The sequence below is a fragment of the Epinephelus lanceolatus genome, chromosome 16 (assembly GCF_041903045.1).
Source record: "Epinephelus lanceolatus isolate andai-2023 chromosome 16, ASM4190304v1, whole genome shotgun sequence".
In the NCBI taxonomy this organism is placed as follows: domain Eukaryota; kingdom Metazoa; phylum Chordata; class Actinopteri; order Perciformes; family Serranidae; genus Epinephelus; species Epinephelus lanceolatus.
The window spans coordinates 27,796,471-27,815,163 of record NC_135749.1 but is presented as its reverse complement, the minus strand read 5'-3'; the positions used below and the strand labels follow the sequence as shown (position 1 = coordinate 27,815,163).

Genomic DNA, 18,693 nt, shown 5'->3' with positions numbered 1-18,693 from the left:
AAAAAAAAAAAAAAAAAAGAGTTTGGAAAAACAAGGATTGTTTTCTTTCTTCCCAACATGTTGACAACTGAAGCAGTTTACCACTGCACTGTACACAGTAACCTATAGCATTGTTGGCTTTGTGTTACGAAATACTTTGTGTACTGATGGATAAGCTGCTCCAGATAAAAATCGCTTGAATAACTCAACACACTAAAAAGTTTTTGTTGTTTCAAACCCACTACTTCTAAAGACTGATGCAAGGCTTTGATATTTTACGCGCATTAACAAATGAATTATGAGATAATGTCAGTGATCTCTGATGAAACGTCTCTTTCTGAAGAGATTTACACACAAAGGAAAAGGCTTCATATACACCATCAGTGTCTATCACCATTCACCTTACATATCTTTCAGAGGGGATTTTCATCACGTGTTGAGAGACCAAGCAAGAAAAAAAGAGAGTGACTGAAGAAGAGCTACATCTCCACCTGCCTAGCAATGTAAACAAACACAGTGATAAAGGAGAGCAAAACAAACAGAAACACTCTTAATAACATGTGTTATCATGCGTGCTGCTGTAAGTGAGTGTCCCCATTACTTTATGTGTTTTTCTTTGAAATTATCTTTGGAAACCCAGAGCAGATTGATATCCATCTGTGGCTGAGAGGAGTGTTTTCTCAGATAGTGTAATATTTATTCTTGGTCCAGTATATCAGCACTTTCAGAGCAATCAGAACAATGAGAAAAATATGGGTCAAAAACCTCAGGCTGAAGTTGCACATTCTCCTTGGACTAAAATAACCTTGCAACAGTTTGATTCTGTGTAGAATAAGGCTTCAGGAAGCAAGACTGTCACATCAGGGACCTGGGTCCTGATCCAAAAACACTTGACCCCATAGTCGCCCCTTGGGACGGTATGCTGATCATTTGAAAACGTGGTCTGAGATGATTCATTTATACTCTGGTATGGTACGCATCAGGTGTGAACTCCAACTGTACCAAAACAGAGAGTAGGACTGCTATTTAACACCACAACATGGAGATTTTAACCAATTATGAAACAGTCTCAATTTGACACTAATGCCTCTATATCAAACAACAGTGCAGCCCGGAGTGGATTGTGGCTATAAGCCTGCCATTGGGCCGCTGATGATCCCTTCCTTTCGCTATCTGGGTGTTATTGTTTCCAATTTCCCATCGCTACGGGAAACAACAACCTCTGAGCCAACAACTTACACCCTGAAAATGGCATGTTTTGACAAAGATTTGGGTTGTGCAATCAGACATGCCTATTTTTTGTAAAGATCGCTAACAAATTAAACAACTTGTCAACGCACCATTTGGAGAGTATTTGCCGCATCTTTTAACTCCAGCAGCAGCATGTGCCAGTAACACTGACTTCACTAATGTATTGATCTGTTCTACTTAACACAAGCTTCTGTGCTGTCGTTGTAAAAATGTTCTGCTAGAGCCACGTACAGCCAGCAAATCATCAGTGAGCTCCTCTAGAGCTTAGGTATAGTAATACTTCACCTCAAGGACACAGATTATCACATTTTGTTTGCCTGTTTTATTAATAAAAGTTGAATCCCACAGTGACAAGCAACTGTTAATGTTCTAAGTGGCATTTTCCTTCTCAGAGCCATTTTAATGACAGTGCTCGCCTACCTACATGCAAATGTTCCACAAAAACAGGTTCATCACCGACACTTTTTTGCAAGCGCATCAGTTGTGGGCCAGTTGTACTTGGGAATGTTATGAATCAGTCGCACATAATATGAAAACGCCTGAAGAGTCTACAGCAATGCTACAAGGCCTGTGAGGCTCTATTTAGATACAAAGGCGCTTTGAGCTCAATGCTAACATGCTAACAATAACAATACCAACATACTGATGTTGAGCACTTAGAATGTTTACCATAGACTTTTAGCATGCTAACATTAGCATATCAGCAATAAGCACAAAGTACAGCTAAGGCAGATGGGAATGCCATAACTTAAGCATATATTTTGTCACAAACCAAAATCTGATCACACTAGAGGGAAGGTCAAGGGATCAGATTTATCATAATTCATCCTGAGGGGAACATGAATTTCTGAACCATATTTCATGTGCAATTATTGCTGGCATATTTCAGTAACCAATTTCAGGATCGCCAATATCATTGATACATAATCTGGGAACCTTGAATGCCTGCACCAAATATTGTGCCTATCAGTTCAGAAGATGCTGAGATATTTCACTGAATGAGAAAAAACCTTGGCTTGATAGAGACAGAGGGTCACCGACGTTGTTAGAGTTCATCCTCTGGAGATCTTGAGTACTATGTGTCGTAATTCTAATGAAAATCCATCCAGAAGTGGTCAAGACATTTCACTTTGAACATCAAATGTCCACCTCCTGGTGTTGCTTAAAGAGAGGTCATCCTCTGAGGACCATGAATGTCTGTACAAACTGGCAATCCATCCAGTACTCACTGAGTTGCCTGATATCAGCCAGAATTGTTGACTTGTTCCATTTAGTTTCCATGGTCAGTCTGACATTGAGTCCACTCTAACTGGTTTTCATGTGGGAGGGGGACTTGATTTTCCCCAACCAGTAACTTAAGACCAATGTATCTGTCTGGCATCAAGTCCACACTGAAGTGCAGCCATGCCAACATACCTGTGGAGCGGAATGAAGTAAAAACAAACTACGATATCTGATGATATTGAGAAGACATGCTGATTTAAAACCGGCTTGAAAGCAGTGTTTATCTTGTCTATAGGGGTCACCAGTGTTATTGTTTCTCCTTATTGGTTCCAGTGCCATTAGTCCCGCCTTTGCCACTGATTGGTCATTTTTTATTTCAACCAGGAAACCACTGTTGTATGCCACGATGCTGGAGGAATCAGTCAACTTGAACTCAGTGGAGTGGGCAGACTCAAAGGTCTGGACCCAGGCAAGTTGTTGAGATGTTTCAGGACCAAACTGGGGCACTGACTGACTGACTGACATTACCATCCCTCAAGCAGCGCTGCTAGCATGACCAAAAATAACTGAAACTGTGACTCTTTGAAGTTAATTATGCTGGTTTAAAGCTTTAACTGGACTTAAACTGTACTTGTACACAGCACGCCTGCAGGCTTTCTCTCAGTTGATGAACGTTCGACAGTGTGAATAACTCCATCTGGAATGCTTTAAGACAAACACCTGTTAACCACTTCAACAAAAATGCAAATTATTACTTCAAGTGCCAAATAAATGCATATTTCACCATCCATTTATCATCTGTCTGCACCAAGTGTATATATTTGTTATGTAATATGTGTATATTTGAATCTATGGAATATGTGTTTTTCATCGTCCCCGACTTTGACTGAGGTAATTTTGGACTTAAATGGGATCTGTTCCTAAAACTTGGTGTATAATTCTTTGCATACTGAACATTCCCTCCAAATGTGCACATAAGCAATGGGTGACAGGGCCCCCCACTCTCTTTGATTCCAAACTACAGTAACGTTGAATAAACCCAGGGAAGAGCAGGGGCATAAAACTGCAGACAGGACTCATCCTGGCATTCATGTCTGCCAGCAAAGCATTTTTTGAATATCTCAGGGATATATCCTGTAATGCTTTTCAGTTTGTGTTGTGCTCCTTGCAGGCAGGGAGGGAGTAGCTGGGTTGGGTTTTGACAGAGAGTGGGATTACAGGCAGACAAAGTGCTGAGCGATACCTGCAGATTCCCATAATCAGCTCTCCGAGAAGTGTGTCATCCCCTCTCGCCCAGATGTGATGACAAATCAAATTCAACCACAAAGGAGACTCACTGGAGCTGCCAATCTTGACTGTCTCATGCAAAGCTAGACTCTAAAAAGGCAACCCCCCCCCCCAAAAAAACCAACCCTAACCCCTCAAGTAAAGCTCTCATGGTGTTTAGTCATTCAGCTGACTCCTGGTGACCCTTTCAGCCAAATCCCGAGTTTGACTCATCCTACCGCAGTAATTAATCCCCGCTGGTTATGCTGCAAAAGTGTTTCGTGAGATGCTTTGGCACAGCTGGAAGAGTTAGTTGGAAAACAGGGTGTGTATAGGTAAAAGTCGGGCGTTGATCAGACGTCAGAACTCGAGGCCAGTCCGCCCCGCCCAGACGTTCTTTGCACAGAGTCCTATTGTTTGGCTCCTGAGCTCAAGAATTCCTGTCGAGTCGAGGAGATTCCTTGCTGTGTAATGGGGTATTATGTTAGCGCTGGCTCTATTCAATAGACTAATGAGTTATGCCAAAAGCTAATGTCTCAGGGGAGTTCCTTGCATAGAGCTGCATACTTTAGAGGGTAAGTACCATTGTGTTTGGTCCCAGGCCGGTCCACGTGCTGTTAACCTCTTCAATGTACAGGTACATCAAGGCATCTCCTTTTTAGCAATGCTCCTGCAGAACTGAAAGCTTAATAAAGCCATGACTGGTTCATGACGTCAGGTGTATGGCAATGGTTTTGAAGATATGAGTGAAAGAAGTCATAGAAGCAAACACGCAGCACTCATTTTGATAAAGGTGATCTGATAAACTGTGGAGTCAGTGTGTTAAAAGGGCTGTCGTGATATGGATTTTCAATAGAATAATGTCAGTAGTGGAAAGCGACTAAGTACAGTTACTCAAGTAGTACAATTTCAAAGTACTTGCACTTTAATTTTCTATTTAATTCCACTTTATCCCTTTACTCAACTACATTTCAGAGGGAGATGTAGTTTTTTACATTCTGATTTTACATAAAAAAAATAGATAAAATTAATAAAATTATAGATCATGTGTTTTATCAATTAAACGACCTAACAGTATGTAAAATAGTTCCAATAAGCTCAATATCTCATATTTTAAAATCAGTGCTTAAACAATACTCTTGTCGCAGAGGGGCTGCCAGGGTTTAGTTTGTCCATTCTGGGCTACTGTAGAAACATGGCGGTGCAACATGGCAGATGCTGTGGAAGAGGACCCACTCCCCATGTAGATATAAGCAGCTCATCTAAGGTGATAAAAACACAAAGAGTCTTATTTTCAGGTGATTATACACTAAAGAAGACATTATATTTTATTTCATTTCTGCCAATATATCCCCTTAAATCTTACACACCTGAAAACCTAAGTACATTTTGCTCAAAATACTTAGTTTTCCTCTGTGGCATTTTCACTCAAGTAAAGAAATAAATACCTCTGGTGAAATGCATGTAGAGAAATGTAGTAATGGAGCATTATTGAATTGGAAGGCATGATTATTATCGCTTAGCTTCACTTGTTATGTAACATGTTGTGGACAAAATGTTAAGCATTATGCTGGTTTCTTGTCGACTTAATAACATTTCCTTTACAAGCTCAGGGGAGCACAGATGTACTTCCATTCACAGGTTTGTTAGGCTGCAAAGTGCACACTGTACCTGCACTGTGATTAAATCCATCCCAACACATTTCTTGAAACTCTATTGTCTTCAGACTGTCTCTGTAGATGTAACTGTCTCCTGCAGCAGGCAAGTCTTAAAATTGCTTTGCAAACAAAGAAGTGGGTCTTTCTCGGAAAATATGACATCAGTATTATTTTGATTGGACTCTGCACGCAGGAGGATACCACAGTGTTTCTTATAATAAGCCTGAGGCACAGAATCCACCATGGATTTGTTTGCTAAATGGGCTGGCTAGATAAGACTTTTCAACCAATTTGCATTGGATTGTTCTCCGCTGCCAGCTCAGGCAGCTCTGTGATGAGTGATGGGAGTGACTTATAGGTGTACCAATGTTTGAACTGAACCCAAGAACAACTTGTTTGACATTCATCATATTTACAGCTGATATAAAGGGGGCAGATTTGACAAACTGATGCAACACACTCACACTGCTTTAATCTCTGCTTGGCAAAAGTGCTTGTGACGGTAGAAATAACTTTTAAGAGCTACGGACTTTAATCATTACACCACAAAGAGTTTCAGCCAAGTCTTATTTTCTAATCCATGCTTATCGGGTGAGTCTTATTAACAGATTTTTGGAAGACATTGTTTTGCTGTCCATTGAAATCCCTGTTTAATGGCAATCTTTACACTGACACTAAATTGAAGGATTACATGCACGTCTATGGGTGTTTAAAAACTGATTATATTATCTCAAAAATGCACTTCTCTTAGTTGCAGCAAAGGTGATGCAGGCTTTTCTTTTCAACAGCAGCAAAATTAGCTAGATGAATGATTTACTCAAATAAAACAAAGTTGGTTTATGAGCCGAGATGGAATTAAGGATATGCGCAGGGCAGGGCCAGCAGGTTTGGTTTCATTTAGGGAAGCAAACAGATGTAAAGGCCACCAGAGGAACAGCAGTAAAGGCTGATTAAGGGACAGCAGCTGTAAATTATGGCCTTTATCTGCAGTAATTGCCAGAGGTGAGCGGAGAGGCCGGGGCAGGTAGTAAAGAGAACATAACATAACATAACATAACAGTGACTCAGGCTTTGTTGGATTTCACTGAGTCACTCATCAGAAGTTTGGAAAAGCTCAGGTTGGAAGTATTTTAAAAGAAGGGAGATCATTAGAGAGCTGAAAACAAAACAAAAAAACCCTGCTGGATGAGTGTTTGGAATCTGAGCTGCTGAAAGAAACCTAAAACCACTTGCAGCTGATTTAGAAATTGCCGTGTGTACGCCGGTTTGGCACAGACATTAAAGGGCTGGGTTAACTGGGCTTTATTGCTATTTGCTTTATTGTCTTCCACATCAACATGGTGTGTGCTAGCATACTGCTCAGTAACTGCTGTCTGCTGTGTTTTTGTGTGTGTGTTTTTGTGCCTCTATGCCGCTGCAACCTAATTTGCCCTTTGGGACATTAATAATAAAACTGTTTTCATTAGTGAATTAATCACCTGTAAATAACAATCATGTTTCTGTTACCTTATTTATATTTACACCTTTTCACACCATCATGTGTCTATAGTAGTGCAGAATGGATAAACCATGCCATTGCTCTAGATAGGGCCATTCACCTTTTTAGTTAGCGGCCCCCATGCGATGAGAGTGTTAGAAGATCACTTATATTTTAGCGTGAAACTGCTTCATTCTGTGTTTTTAGCAATTTAAATTAGCAGGTCCATTTCTTTTTAAAAGGAAAAGACCTCTGCAGATAGTTCGGCCCCTGCTAAAAACTTCCTAAATGCCTCAACCTTAAGTTATCAAAGAAAAAAAAGGTGCTAGGTTAGCTGCCCTTGTGCAACATGCTAAATAGTGTAAGGTTAAACTGCTTTATTCAGTGTTTTACCAGCTTTAATTACCTGCTCTGTGTGTTTTGGAGGGAGAAAGACGTCTGCGGACCCTGGTAAAAAACCTCCTGAACAATGACCTCTGAAGGAATCCTAACCAGGAGAAGCTTCAGCTGGTTGCAATCTAGTAATCTACAATGTTCACACAGCTCTTTTAAGATGGTGACAAGCAGCTTTTTTTTTAAAGTCAGTGTAGCTTCAAAGATCTAATTTACAGCAGATAAAATACAGCACAGCATATGAAACAATAAAGATGAAGGAGTTGATTTTAAATAAGTGTAAAAATTTATTTAAGTTGGGCCAAAATTTGGCACCTTGGTGACAAAACATTTCATAGAAATGGCAAACCCAAACATGTGACGGACCAATGTGGCCGTCAAAATACAAAACGTAAAAAGAATAAATAAATAGCAAACATACATATTTAGTGAAAAAAATTAAATTATGATAAATGCTCAGAAAGCTGTGATAACATCAGCATGGAAAACTCCCAGCAGCTACGGTACTGCACAGCTACAATGACCTGACACACAGGAGATGACTTGTTACGTAAAATGCAGTAAATAGTTTCAGTCGGTGAGAAAGTGTCTTGTGTAAAGCAGTGACACAAGGCACATAATCCCTTCTACACAGGTTTAACAGTCTGCTTTTGCAGCTGTATAATGGTGTTTTGAAATATAATAAGCAGAACTGCCTTCACCCGTATACGGCAGTGATTTGTATTTTCTGTAACAGAGGATTTATGTTAAATCCTTCCAGTAAGATGAAATGCTATTGGTGATTGAGTCCAAAGGGTCTGACCGTGACACCTACAGGATCAATAAATGTCCTTGATTCTGCAGACTGAGGTCAAGTCCACTGTTCGGCTTATCTCCTGTCACCTGAACTCCCCATATTGTCTGTGACCTCGTTCCTTTGCCTGAAGTGCAGCCAAGCAGAGTTGTGAATGCTCTGACACTGCAGCCATGAAGCCAACGTTTGCCATCCTCGTTGGGGGCTCTCTGTTGTCTTCCACAGGGCTGCCCACTGGCTGTAGAGAAGGGCTTACGAAACCCTTTCCCCCTCTGTGTGTGACAAGGTGCGGAGGTGATCTGTCGTCTTTAGGAGGCCGTGCTCTCGCCCTCCCATGATCTCGCCCTGTGGCGCTGTCTCACCCTCCACTTCTCCAGCAGCAGACGGGTCTTCAAAGCAGCCCTGATTGCTGGAGGTGACACCCGTTTCTTGTTGCTGTGTGTCATCCTGCACACAAAGACAGAAAACAATCAGACATCCGAGCCATGATCTCTCAGGGTTATGCAAAATGTAAACTTAGCTGGGTGGATTTTAGCTGTCAGTCAGTCAGTCACATTTAAACCGCTGAATGTCATGCAGAACACACTCTCAAGTGGTTTTTGGCAGATTGAGGTTTATTTTTACAATTATTAATGTGTCAGAAAGTGCAGACAAACGGCGCCGCAGATACGGAGAGGTGTTTGAGTTTGAAACAAGATGGTACATGAGTGCAGCTGTGGCTCTGTTACCACTCTCACAGTTAAGAGATGCAGCTGACTTCAGGTGAATTCCTTACAATCTTATGAGCTTTTAAGGAATTTATCATGGTGCTCAGTCATTTTGATATACAGGGAATTCTTTGCTTGAGGGTAAATCCTGAAATTCCTGCCTCTTACATACTGTTTTTATCTCCCAGGCTCACCATGCAAGCATGATGTACTGATGTACTCTGATATACTTTGCCCTACAAAAGACCTCACTGTTGCGTGTGGTTCTAATTACCACCTCCATTTATTTTGCAAATACACTTGGAGGTTTTTCAGCCTCCTTGAGTGTGAGCGGTTTGTCTTACCTCTTAATCCTGCCCGTGTCGGCTGCCAGCTTGTGTTTGCACTGCGCCCCAACACAACCATCGCCCTCGGCGGAGCGGATCACCGTCTCTGGCGATGTTTCATACCTGTGAGCACAGAAAAACACAGCATGAGTATCTGGATCACGTTTCATTTATTCATCCCACAGGACTCTCGATGCACTCGGGGGGCATTTTAAGATAGGCTACGGAACTTGTTCTCACATGTGTGGAGACACGCACAAAATGATAGACTCTGGTATCACTGACATTAAATATGATTAATCTTCGGCTTATGATTGTTATTGCTTGTTGCTATGAAATGTAAATGACATACCTGAGGTGGTTTTCCGGCCGGCAGAAGTTTCTGCATGTGTTGTCGTTTTGGCGGAGACACTGGCAGCGAGGTCCGCTGCTCGTTGCCATGGAGTCCGCGACTGCGCGCCTCGTCCTGGGAGCGTTGCCCAGTCCGTATGAGACCACGCGCCTGGAGAGGGACAGGGGTTAGAAAGTACAATCAATCATCTGAAATGATCAGTCAGTACGGGAACTGTCTAACTCTATAAGCGTTAAAGTTTGCTTGTTTTACCTTTAAAAGTAACACTTAAATGCATTTAAAAATGTAAGCGTGTAACACCTATCCAATACTTCAAATGAGTAAATTAATTAACTTATTTTTGCCCAAAATAAAATGTCTCATTCTCCTCTAGGGCTTCTGTAGAATGTATTCAATCTATTAATGCTGACTTACTCAGGTGTGTTGACCCAGATGATGTCCAGGTGGCAGAAGTAGACGCACTCCTTGTCCAGGAAAGTGGCGCAAGAGCAGCGTTTGGTCCGCACATGGGGCCGCTGAGTGTCAGTGGGCACAGTGGGTGTCTCTCCAGCTGGTGCTGACAGCGCTGTAATGAAATCATCTTCATCAAAACACTGCAAATCAGCTATTAATGTAACACTATGTGGCAGAAAGTTGCATAAAGCCGACGACGGTGCGTGCAGCATGGTTTTACTCTGCTGCGTTGCATCGATATGATCCAAATTTAAATGTTACTTAAAGTAGCCTAATTCAAATAGTACTTATATTGTGCACCTAAAGTGTATTAGTGTTCATGCACAAGTTAAAAAGCTGTAACTAAACATGCAAAAGTTACCTGTCCACAACATCCAGGAGTGCATCACTGACAACACGGAAATCAAAATGTATACATCCATTTCTCCAGGTTCTTGTGAATCAAAAATATAAATCAAGAAAATTAATAATCCTCCAAAGGTGGACAAATAACCATCCAGTGTTTCCCTCCTCGGCACAATGTTTCGCTGATCGTCCTCAGAGATTCACGCAGGAGCGCAGAGGCGTCAGTGTGGAGTCTCTCTGTGTCAGTGTGGCCCCACATGTGCAGCCTTTTGACTTTATACAAGCGCTTCCCACCTCCCCTCCTCCTCCTCCTGCTCAGCCATACACTTTTGTCCCTTGGCTTTTACCCAGACAATGATGTTTGCCAGTAGTCGGCCGCTGATAAGCAGTCGCGCAGACCAAGCGGAGGACTTTGAGATGCCTTGGTTCCGAGGAGATGGATAAGGGGAGACGCCGGGTGATTGAATGCGACCTGTGCCTGCGCTCTTGCTGGGCTCTGTGGGTGAGTTGCACCTCTGAGACAGCAGGTGGCAGTCAAGCGACAGGAGTCAGTCCCCTGTTTTAATGGAGGGAACTAAAGCAGTGCTGGGGATGAGGTAAGATTTTATATGATGTGTATAATAGAACACATGAATTGAAAGTATAGTGAAGTACTTTAATAATCACAATGAGAAGTTGCATTGTCAGCAGCCATAACACACAAGTTTGTTTTTTATTCAAAAGATCCCATTGAGTTTAGAAAACTTCTTTTGCAAGGAAGATAAAACTATACAAAGATGAATCAACACTAAGAGCAGATAACAATGAGGCAAAAATAGACCAAGAACAGACAATAACAATGGGAGTCATTTACTGTAAAATTTACAATAGTCTTGAAATTGTCCAGGGATACCAGTTTCCTTGATTTACAATTACAAATGGGACAAAGGCAAGATAAAAAATACAATTAAAAGCCATAAATAATTCTAATAAAATACAATATAAGACTACAGACAGAACTAAAACCAAGGACAACATTAGACTCTAAATACAAGTGTGATGAATACACTAAACAATGATAGTGCCCAGTAATAAACTGCACATTCTTTATGTAAGACAATAAAAAAGCAAAGAGTGCTCTCAGTAACAGGGTCACTGTGACATTGTCATTGTAAATGCTCCGGTATACAAAAATGTGGAGATGCTCTGGTGACAAGTTTTCATTATAAAACTTTTGTTAGTTTTCCTCAGTGGTGGAAGTAGTATTCAGATTTTCTTACTTAAATAAATAAACAAAACGATTAGCATCAAACTTAAATTATCAAATGCAAAGGTACTAATTTTCAGGGTGGTCCTTTTCAGAATCATATATTCATTGATGCATTATTTTGGAAGCATCACTTCAGTATTGCAGCTGGTAAATACGGGGCTAATTGTAATTCAAATGCCAGTTATATATTGCTTTATACCAGTGGGTAGCTTGTGAATTACACCCCTGGCGATCAGTGAAGTCTTATTGATATAATAGCATTAGCTTATTATTTATTTGTTGATTATCTTTTATACTGTTAATCTAGTTCTAGAATTTAACTAAAGTTATAAAGTAAAAAGTACAATATTTGTGGGGAATCGGTGGATTATAGATAGAGCAGGTGCCCCATGTACAAGGCTGTTGCCGCAGCGGCCCAGGTTCAACTCCAGCCTGTGGCCCTTTGCTGCATATCTCTCCCCCTCTCTCTCTATCAATGCCTATCAATTAAAGGCAAAAATACCCTGAAAAATATCTTTAAAAAAGTACAATATTTGCATCTGTATAGTCGTGTATAAAGTAGCAGAAAATAGAAGTCCTTAAATTAATGAAAGTGAATTTAATAAAAAGAATGAAACTAAAAAACCCTGGAGGAATTGATCAAAAAATTTAAAAAAAAAAAAGACATATGTGACCTTTGACCTTTTTGTAGTCATAGGAGTAAATTAAGGATTTTTTAATTAAAATTTGACATTGCACCCCAAAAAAATATTGCACCAAAATCACTGTTGTGGGGTATGATTGACCCTTGTCAGACTGAGATAATAATAGCAGAATAATCTCAATATTTGTTGGTATGTTGAAAATGCTTGAATATTTGTCTTTTTTAACAAATGGAAATTAGTGGAATATGATACAAACTGGCATGTAAAGGGTTAAAATTTAATCAAATAATGATTTAAATTAATTAAAAACAATTTAATTAAAAGAATCAAACAAAAAAAACTGGAGGAATTTTTCAAACATTTTTTAAAAAGTGAGGGCACAAGGGTTAAAGTCCTCGATTGTGCTTACAGCATTTATGTACTTCACTGATTGGATCTCCTTAGCACTTAACAAGTTGGTGTCTTCTGTCATTCTTGGCCTTTGAAAACAGAGTGCCATACTTTAATATGTACATCAAATATGTCCTAAAGTGAGGATATACTAAAAAAACTGTACTAGTTTTACTTCAAATCTTACAACAATAAAAGTTCTGTAAGTGTTACACATTCCAGTCCATTCTAAAGCAGCGATCTTGACATATATTGAAGAACTTTAAGAGCCAGTCCACTCTGTAGGACAAAGGAGTTGCCTGCTAGAAGGCGATTTTTCGCTTTGCATTGTCTGCACTGGAGAGTTGGCATTAAAATATGCACTTCACTGTCTGTCCCCAAGCTCATAGTATTATAGGGTTAAATCTTGGAATGGACACTACACCCAGCATTATATAACCAGTGCAAACATGTTTATCTCCAGTCCTTTCTGTGCAAGATTCTTGCTGCAGATTGAACATTTCAACAGGTAATCAGCAATGAATATAGGCTTCTGCTGTACCTTGTGCTCCACAACTGAAAGAAACTGTTCATATATGATGCAAGTGGATGTTAATCTAATGGTTTCCCTCCACCACCAATTGTAAGAAACTATGGAAACCAAGGGGCTACCTCATTTCCCTAAATCAGAGACGCTATGCCGTGAGGCAGCTGTGGAAAACTGACCTTGTTTGTGCGTGTGCGTTGGTGGAAAACTCTTAGGTAAAGTATCCTGACATGCTGCAGCTCTGAGGCCCCTAATCAGAGGCTGGTGTTAAGAGTTTCCACTGGTCAGGGGAACAGCTTGTGCTAATGACAGGAGGAGAAAGAAACAACCCAGCAGAGCAGCATCACAGTGAAGGATTTGTTAAAGTTTAGCCAGCTGAACTGTGCAGCTGCTGTGATGTTGTGTAACAACAGAGATTTCTTCTGAGTTGTCGATGTTGTGGGCACATCTTCACTTCACAACCTGCATCTTGTTTTCTCAGCACTAGCAGATCATGACCTCTAGGGGGCTCTGTTTGCTTTGCTATGGCTTCCACCCACAGGTTTCATTCAGGCCTGCAGGAGGAGGGGGAAACATCATGGGGTCTGTACTGTACTGTAGATGGATGAGTCACTTTCTGGATAGCATGGAACAAGAGAGATATCACTGTAAAGCCTCTTCAGATTGCTATGTTTGGTCCTGGTACTCTGACACCATGACTCTTAATGTAGATGTAAAATAATATTGATTTAGGCTATTAATCAGTTACCACTCATGTCAATGGTGATTTTTAATTTAATTGGTATGCTCATAATGGTGAGAGGATCTCAGAGCTGTCTCCTGGGGATTTACAATGATCTTTGCTGTACAGTAGCTCCTGTTATGACAATTTTAATAACATTTTATAACATACTATACTGTCACCTTTTATGATATTTTTTATGATATAACATACTATGATTTTTTTTGTGTGTCAGTTTTTAAGGGCATCCCATACAATGATGTTCTAGATCATACTACACTATGACATTTTAAGGATTTCTTTTGACAGTATGACTTTTTTATGACATTATATCATTAATTTTTGGACACACAGTTCTATGATTTTCTTTTCTTTCTTTTTTGTGCATACTTTACTATGATTTTTTTATGGATTATTTTATGACACACTATACGATGATTTTTTATGGATTATTTTATGGCATTTAAACTTTTGTTTTTCCTGCATACTATACTGTGACTTGTCATGCATTTTTTATTGATATTCTATACCATGACATTTTTTATGAATTTCTTTGACATACTACCACGACATTTTTATAGTATAAATATACTATGACTTTTAGGACAAACTTTACAATTAGGGTTTTTTATTTTTTATTACTATACTGAGAGATTTTTATGATTTTTTTATGACATACGGTACAAGTTTTTTAAAATATACTTTTTTTCTAGTGTATTATACTTTTTAATGACATACTCTACTGTGATTAATTTATTTATGTATTTTTTGGCATACTAGACTATGATTTTTCATTAAATTTTTATGGCATACTATACTGACATCTTTATGATTTTTTTATGGCATTCTATCCTATTACTTTTTTTATGAAACTTTAATGACACAATTAACTGTGAAGTCTTTATTACATACTTTACATTTTCTGGTCTTACTATACCATGTTTTTTTCTTTTTATTTTATATATATTTTTTGCACACTACTTGATGACATATTTATGATTTTTTTATGACATACTAAACTAGGACTTTTTTTCATTGTGTACTATATTATGACCATACTATACCGTGACCTTTTTATGGCATAAAATACTATAACTTTTCTCATGATTTTCCACTGAAATGTTTATGACACACTCTGACTTTATTTATTTTTTACAACACTTATTCATGTCACACATTTTCATGAAAAATTTTCTGACATATTATACAATGCCATTTTCAGGACTTTTTGTTTTACTACAGTAAGACACTTTTTGATTATTTTTATATATTTATTTTTATTTTTATGGCATGTTTATGACATTTTTTACGGCATACTATACTATAACATTTTATGACACTTTTTATGACATATTTTATGACATATTTTTATGACAAAGATATTTTTATGACATTTTTTGACGTTATGCTGTGTATGTTTTTTTATGACAAACTATACTGTGACATTTTTATTTGCTTAAAGAGATTTGTAAAAATAATTAATCAAATATCAAAACTTTGCTAATTAATTGTCTGTCCAGTAATTTTTGCAGGTCAAATTATAATATGTTTTGATATGAAAAATGTGGCATCCAATATTAAATGTGACACGCTCACTGCACTTCTCACTGCCCTTACAATAGTTGTATCTACCAATTTCATTCACTGATCGTAAGAATTCATACTCCTTTTTTATTACTAATTACTAACATAGTCTATGATTCAGCCTCAGAGTGTGGATGAATACCTATCCTCTAATAGATGTTCAGCCTACCTTTAAAGTATGTTATGATGATACAGTTCTAGTGTTAAACTGTATAAAAATACAATGACACCAATTTAATGTTTGTAAACAAATTTTTACTGATACAGTTAAGAATATTGATACAGCAATGTAAAGCTACCATAATGCACATAACTATGGACTTATGAATCAAAATGGGCACTAGATGGATTATAATAAATAGTTGAACACAACATCTGTACACAGAAACATTGCCCCATAATCCATAGAAATGTACATATACCAGTACAACATTTATATTTCCATAAATTTACGAATGACAAATCCTCCAAAATAAAATTGATATCCTCCATTTTTCTGCCTCGCTTTACTTCTATTTTTTGAAATAAACACAAGCAACTACTGAATTTATGAGGAATTATGTACAGGTTCCTAAACAAGAAACTCCATAAAGGCACAATTGTCTATACAACATGTACAAAAAAAAAGAAACTGTCTGGAGCTGACAAAAAGTAAAAATAAAATGATTGGTCATTATTATAATTATCATATGATTGCACATACAATATGAATGTCAGCATCTGTGCTTTGAAAGGTGATTTGCAACGAAACAAACCCCTGAAAAGTGTTTTCAGTCTTACAAAGTGACAAGAATTACAAAAAGAGAACAAGAAGAGCTTTCCACTTGGGTATTTTTAGGTGGCAATGACCAGTCTGTCTTCATCATCACTGGATACCTCATTATAGTCATCAAGTACCTTCTGCCAGCTGGTCACTGGCGGAGGTCGTGGAGGTGCTGACTCACCAGCGCCCTCAACTGGTGACTCCTTAGCACTTTCTGCTCGGTTCTCAGGAGCTGGTGATTGATGCTGCTGTGGAGATTTATCCCTTTCTTGCCTCTCAGTCTGTGTGAGCTCTGCTCTGCTGCTACCTCCGGGGCTAGCCCTGCTGCCTGAGGTCACTTCTGGACAGCTGCTGACCTTAAAAGGGGCGGGCGGTGAAGCAGGCAGCATGCAGCTCCGCAAAGAACCGAGCCCATGTTCACTTTGAGATGGCTGTGCTCCCGGAGCTTCAGGGCTGCCCTGCCTCTCTGAGAACCCAGGGAGAGGACTTAGAGTGGAGATGGGGCTGAGAGAAGGAATGATGGCAGGCAGGGCAATGTTAACTATCTGCAGACCTGGGACATGTGTCTGGGGGCCAGTGCTGCTTTGGGAGGTGGGGTTGGCAGCAAGAACCTGCAGCCCGAGGGTGGCATTGAGTGTGAGCCCTTGCTGGGGCAGCAGCTGGGTGGATGCCAGGCCTGTGTTGGTCAGCCCCATGAGGTTAAGTGTGTCTAGACCTACTGGCTGTATTGTTTGAGCCTGCAGGCCAGTGACCTGCCCTAAGGGGAAGCAGGGAACAACACTACTGATTGGTTCTTGGACCACAAGTGGCTGGGTTTGCAACCCCTCCGGATGGGGGGGAGTGTTGGGAGCTGGTAACGGGCTTGTGTTTCTGTGAATGACGCTCACTGCTGGGATAGTGAGCTGCACGGGGCCAGCTTGGATTGGTACAAAGGTGGAGTAAGCTGCCAGGCCAGCGGGCACCAGCTGGATCCCCCCAACTGGGACCATGCTGTAAGAGGAGCGAGAAGGCTGCTGGGAGTGCAGGGGCAGGTGACTGAACAGGTGTGTCTGCGTCTCTGTTCCTGGTGTTTGGGATAGACCCTGTGGGGGAAAGTGCATGAGACCTTGAGAGGCGTAAGAGGAAGTCTGAGTGCTCCGGTCCACTGGTATGCCTGATTCACTTGTTGCCACAGCAGGAGGTGTCGATGAGATGTCCTGTGAAAAGAGACAAAAATCAATCTTATTCTTTGTCTTCATTGTGGCACAATCCTTGAGGATTTAAACAGGGCTAATGTAAAATGGTATTTGGATTAATTAACGAAGCCTAATCAGAATCAATAAGACTATTCACCTTTTTAAGTGCATTCACAGGAGCTTTGTGGAAGTGCCTCGCATGCAGGATTCAAAGTAAGGGTATGGATAGGAAAGAAAGGAGGAGGGCAGGGAGGGGTGGAGAGAGACACAATGAGAATACATGGGTCTCACCTGGCCTAGCTTGGAGCCCTTGCTTGGCACTGGGGGACTAGGGGGCACATCAAAGTCAGGGTAGTCGATGGACATCTGCCTGCATGGCGACACTGGGCTCATCATATGCACTGACTCTGTGTCTGAGGTGTAGAAGTCTGATGTTGTGGCAACAGGCGGAGGAGAGTAAGGGAGGGGCACTGAGCTGCAGCAGGACCCAGAGATGGATATCTGCTTGCTCAGGGATACGGGGCTCATCATGGGGACAGATTCTGAGTCTGATGTGTGGGGAGCCGGAGGCTGGGAGAGAGGAAGGGAGACTGAGCTGATTGACATCTGGGCTAGGAGGGCGCTAGGGGGGACTTCAGCCTCTTTGGAAGGGATATGCTGCGGGCTGGCAGAGACAGAGGGGTTGGTGGACAGGCCAGACTCTGCCTGGCTGTCCTCCTCTTCCTCCTCATTGTCATCATTCTCCTCATCGTCAGGGCCATCGGAGTCATCACCATCTGAATCTTGGCGATCAGCGCTGCTCACCTGACTCCGGTCTCCTGTAGACGAGAGAATAAGTAAGAAGGAAGTCTATTCTTGGTGTTCTGCAGAACATATGAGACATCAGAGCTAGTATGAAAATATATAAACTTTTTGGTAGCACTGAACCACTTTCATTCATTAAAGATTCCGAGTTCCTTCCATACAGAGAGACAATCCACCACTATAAATACCATTCAGTGATGTTTTGTGCTGCAGTGCTATACGCCCTAGACCACCATACGCCCCTGAGCTCCATCGCAGGCAGAGGAGGAAAAACAAATATGCTCTTAAGAGACTGGGACCATAGAATGCTTTCAGGCAGCTCCTCTCTCTCTTTTTTTTCTAAAATTAGATGCAGCAATTTCCTCTTTCTAAACGCTGTGCATGCCGCCCACATGCGCTTTGAGTTAACAGAGGAAGAAGCTGCATTTAGAATTTCTAATTAGACCATGGCAAAGCTATTGATCGACATAGCAACAGAGCACAAGCAGGGACAATCTGTGTTTTATATCTCATGCCATGAACAGAAAAAACTAAAGAAGGGCAATCCTGTTGTTTGAAACCAAAGCAAACAGGACCTGTCTGTATTAAGTCACTTTCTAACTGTAAATAAAAC

The 18,693-nt window shown here is 40.4% G+C and overlaps 2 protein-coding genes across 9 annotated transcripts in view; both read right to left on the bottom strand.

Annotated features, from left to right (window-relative positions):
* Positions 1 to 7,522: 7,522 nt before the first annotated feature.
* On the bottom strand, positions 7,523 to 10,473 carry edn1 (endothelin 1). Its single transcript, XM_033637481.2, has 5 exons — positions 10,241 to 10,473; positions 9,841 to 9,991; positions 9,427 to 9,576; positions 9,093 to 9,197; positions 7,523 to 8,488 (listed from the first exon to the last, which is right to left on the bottom strand). Exons 1-5 carry the CDS (start codon positions 10,299 to 10,301, stop codon positions 8,350 to 8,352), a joined length of 606 nt encoding a protein of 201 aa, XP_033493372.2. The 5' UTR covers positions 10,302 to 10,473; the 3' UTR covers positions 7,523 to 8,349.
* A 5,098-nt stretch (positions 10,474 to 15,571) lies between these two features.
* The window catches only part of hivep1 (HIVEP zinc finger 1), a 72,687-nt gene continuing 69,565 nt past the window's right edge, over positions 15,572 to 18,693 (bottom strand). For all 8 annotated transcript variants that reach the window (XM_033637464.2, XM_033637461.2, XM_033637459.2 and 5 more), the window contains 2 exons: positions 17,568 to 18,094; positions 15,572 to 17,297 (listed from right to left, as the gene is read on the bottom strand). In XM_033637464.2, coding sequence (XP_033493355.1) covers positions 16,173 to 17,297; positions 17,568 to 18,094 — 1,652 coding nt within the window. In that variant the 3' untranslated portion in view covers positions 15,572 to 16,172. The remainder of the gene's footprint in view (positions 17,298 to 17,567; positions 18,095 to 18,693) is intronic.

Bases quoted from the DNA above. Each gene is read 5' to 3' on its own strand.
- edn1 (XM_033637481.2), bottom strand. From the start codon at position 10,301: ATGGATGTATACATTTTGATTTCCGTGTTGTCAGTGATGCACTCCTGG. The intron at 9,992-10,240 runs GTAACTTTTGCA...ATTTCATTACAG, and splicing joins CTCCTGGATGTTGTGGACAG to CGCTGTCAGCACCAGCTGGA. The intron at 8,489-9,092 runs GTAAGACAAACC...CTTTGTGTGCAG, and splicing joins GACACGGGCAGGATTAAGAG to GATGACACACAGCAACAAGA.